General features: G+C 36.6%; 1 protein-coding gene across 1 annotated transcript; it reads right to left on the bottom strand.

The window, feature by feature from the left end:
* Positions 1-95: 95 nt before the first annotated feature.
* On the bottom strand, positions 96-3,099 carry LOC112680924 (the record flags this gene model as incomplete). The annotated part of the gene is made up of 3 exons (XM_025551164.1): positions 1,895-3,099; positions 352-453; positions 96-233 (listed from the first exon to the last, which is right to left on the bottom strand). Coding segments are annotated over exons 1-3 (1,075 nt in total), but the record flags the coding sequence as incomplete, so codon positions are not given.
* Between the last annotated feature and the right edge of the window lie 853 nt (positions 3,100-3,952).

Raw genomic sequence — 3,952 nt, 5'->3', positions numbered from 1 at the left:
AGTGGTCATGATATAATCGAATAAATTATAACATTCATTGACCACTAAAATAAGATTTTGAAGTATTTTGTTATTTTATTATTCAATCACATTACCTATGTATAGTTGCCATGATTGAGTAACTAAAAAGAAAGCTATAGCACAAAGTAAATCAAATATTGCAGCGATAGTACCAATCAATGCATCGTCCATTCGAAATTTGTGGCTTAAAATTCCTAATGCAAATATTGTACCTGTAAAAAAAAAATCGTTGTAATAAATTAATAAGAAACAAAGTAATATATGTTTAATACGTATTTTAAATACATTTCCATGTATCTAAACTGTGTTAAATAGTTATTCAAATGTTACCTATTAATACAACGGTCATCTGATAAGCGTTGAAAACACTAAATTGTTCTTCGTTCCATTGAAATTTATACCTCAAAAATAAATACATAACTGACATCTCTCCTAAAACAGAAAATTTATTTTATATCTTTTTAATTAAAATAAGTTCACGTAAAATATCTCTGTAGATCGTTGGTAAATTTTGAAGTTTCTTCTCGTACCTTATGAGATCGTAATCCTTACCTAGTTCTAAGGTCTAACCTAACTACTAATTGTAGCAGAAATAATCAATAATACCGTTCGACACGGTCGGCTAAAGGGAGTACCACTCATCAAAAATTATGAAATTAGATGTTTATTATATATCATTATTACCGTTTATATTTCATATGCTTACGTTATCTTTGTAATGATTTTAAAACTAAATTGTGTATTAGATTTTAATAGAGGGTTAGACCGTTTATTGATAAAGATGAAGAATAATGAATAAGTAAATAATGAATATTAAAACTGTAGAACAGCGATTCCCATCCCATGGGCCGTGAACTTATATTAACATTACTTACGTATATTTCTAAAATATTAAATATCAGCAAGTGAAAAAGGATCGTTTATTGAATTTTCAAGTGATCAGACCCTAAAATCGTTTTTTAATACTGCACCATTATTACCATTCTAGTTAAATATTCGCAATAATTTCCAGAAATCTCTATATAGAAACTTAGATTTAGATTATATTTCGACAATCTGTGTGAACGAGTTTTTTTTACTTTATTTTCATTAAAAAATGAATATTAGAATAAACAGAATTTCTAAAATGATTTAAGGCTATAAATTTTCAATTTTAATCCAGATTGATTATCTCGTGGGGGAAAATTAAAAATTACATGAAATTGTTTAACTATTGAATAATCTGTTTCAATAGAGTAATTTTTTTTTTTTTTTTGATAAACTATTGTTTTTTTAATAAATAAATTGTAATAACTGACTTATGTGCACAATATATATGTATAAATATTGGTGGGCTTCAACAATTTTCTACGAAATTTGTGGTCCTCACTACTAAAAAATCTGAGCACCGCTGCCGTAGGAAAAAAAACTCATTATCGTGTTTTCATCGGTATGGATTAAAATTCATCAACAACATCTGTATTATTGTTTATTTATTTTTTCTAAAGAATGAAGAACTCATCAAAATGAAAGGACATGACTGCAGCTTTAACAAATCGCGGACTATTTGAAACGTTATTATTAAACTTAGTGATTCGGTACACGGATATATATGACGGTTTCAGTGTGCAACTAGGGTTTTATTTTATTTATTTTAAAGGTAGGGCTGATTTTTTTTTTTTTTTTTGTAGAGTTTCTTTAGTAAAAAAAATGGCACTTACTTTTTAATTTGTATCTTGTACATGTGGAAGATAGATAAATGTCGGGGTTAAACCTTTCTACCTAGCTCCTACCTAATAGCGCCTACGGTCTCGGGATGTTGTTTTTCAACACGTAGCCTAGCGATAGGTTAGTTATCCGGTCACGACGGTAAATAACGCGATAAATAACCCACCCTCCAGCGGTATGCACGTAAGTGGAGCGCATAACAGCACGACGATGCACAGGATGACGGTGTCGTTGCCTTGGCGCCGTTTGGTCAGCACGCCGTAAGAGTTGCGCAATACTTCCATGGGGTTTATGGTGCGCAATACGTCCCGGTACAGCGGTAGGTTGTCGGACGGTGTCAGCTCGGCGTCGTCCATAAAACCGAACGCCAGCGCCAGGCACAACAGACCTAGGCCTATGGAGATCTGGTACGCGGCCGCAAAGCCCACGTTGACGATGACCGAGCCGTACACGAGCATTCCCAGTATGAAGCCCACTGATATGACGCCGCCGATCATGCCATATTTGACCGTACGCCATTCCTCGGCCGTCTTGTCGGCCACGTACGAGTTGATGCCGTTGAACAGCATCGCCGGTCCGCCCGAGCACGCTATCGCGGCCGCCTGCATGGTGGCCGTAACCGCGGGGGACACCGACCACCGGACGGTGCAGTATAGCGACAGCGCGTCCGAAAGTATCTGGCCGATGATGGGCAACAACACGAGAGGCCTGCGGCGACGGCCGTGCCGGTCGCTCCACGTGCCCGCGAACATGACCAGTGTGATGGGCACCACCTGCTGCACCAGCAGCTTATAGCCGTTGATCGGCGCCACCACGTGCTGCGCCTTGGCCTCGTCAGGGCACTTGGATCCCACATGCTGGGCCATCTCGCCAGTCGGGTCGCACGCCTTGTACAGCAAGAGGTTCGTGTTCAGGTACCCCGAGAACACCATCGTGACGAAGTACAAGAACGCCACCGGCTCCACCGACACGTTCGCCATCACGGCTTTAAAAGTCAACATTTTCAGTCCGAACCGTTGCAACACTTACGTCGCGCAACGGTATTAATCGTTACAATGGGTCGTCGCAAGAGAAAAAAAAATAACTGTTCACCGTGTGTCCGAGAGCGAGTGTTACACGTGTCCTGGAACGCGAGACCGACCGACAGCGCGTGCGATTTCCGTTCGTTTGACTGTACCGGGTCTGTTCAGCGTTAGAAACGATTACAATATTGATCAACGTAATTGAGCACCACGTTGATAAGACGTTATTTAAATGCAAACGAATGACTAATGTCCTCACACACTGCGATCCACACGACCATACTACTAGTCCATACGAATTCGAGTAGTTCGCCACACGTAACGGACCGCTGCCGTTCTTACACGTGCACGGGCGAGCGAGGTGACCCACTATTGCCGTCGACGTGTGTCCGCCGAGAACACGTGCGTCCGACTCCTGAATTAAATTCAATTATGGTCGAGTTATAGCTGTGACTATGCTTTAATGACCGACGACATTTTTTTTAACCGAATGTTTTCATTTCGTCAAAAGATTATAGACTACTTACCGACTATCATCATTAACATTTCGTCTCGATCAGCGTTTAATTGATGATTAATTGGCACGAAATCACTTCATAATTCGGTTATTTATTTAGTGTATTTGAAACGGACGAATGTCCGATTATATACCGTGTTATACATTCATCATACACTAGTGAATGCTATTATTGCAACGTTATAAATATTATTTAAAAACCGTGTTTAATAACTTATGTCTTTTTCGGTATTGATGATGAAAGTATAAGTAATGCTTATTTTAAAATGGATAATCAAGTTAAATTATTGTCGACTGTTGATTAAAATATACTTTTTTTTGCCTTTAAAATAATATTTGAATTCGCCAAAAAAAAGCCAAAAAAAATTCAATGGTTATTATTGAAAACGGTTAACGTTATGATATTACGTAACATGAAAACTACAATTTTTTCAAAATTGTTTTGCTCTCATTTTTAATATATTTCTTTAACATACTTGATTTTTATAAGATCTAATATCAAATAATATATATTTATTTAATATAATCTGTTAAAATGCAATTAATTAATTTTTTTTAATTTGTTTACTTAAAATTATAAAAATCCATATTAGTCATATATAATTTTTAATTTATCTATATTGCTATTATTTGTTTTTTTATACATTCATTTAGAAAAAAACACTCATGAACAATTCAAATTAAA

The sequence above is a fragment of the Sipha flava genome, unplaced genomic scaffold, assembly GCF_003268045.1.
Source record: "Sipha flava isolate LNK unplaced genomic scaffold, YSA_version1 18276_pilon_pilon, whole genome shotgun sequence".
Taxonomy (NCBI): domain Eukaryota; kingdom Metazoa; phylum Arthropoda; class Insecta; order Hemiptera; family Aphididae; genus Sipha; species Sipha flava.
Note: the sequence above shows the minus strand (reverse complement) of the source record. Positions and strands in the feature narration are given on the sequence as shown.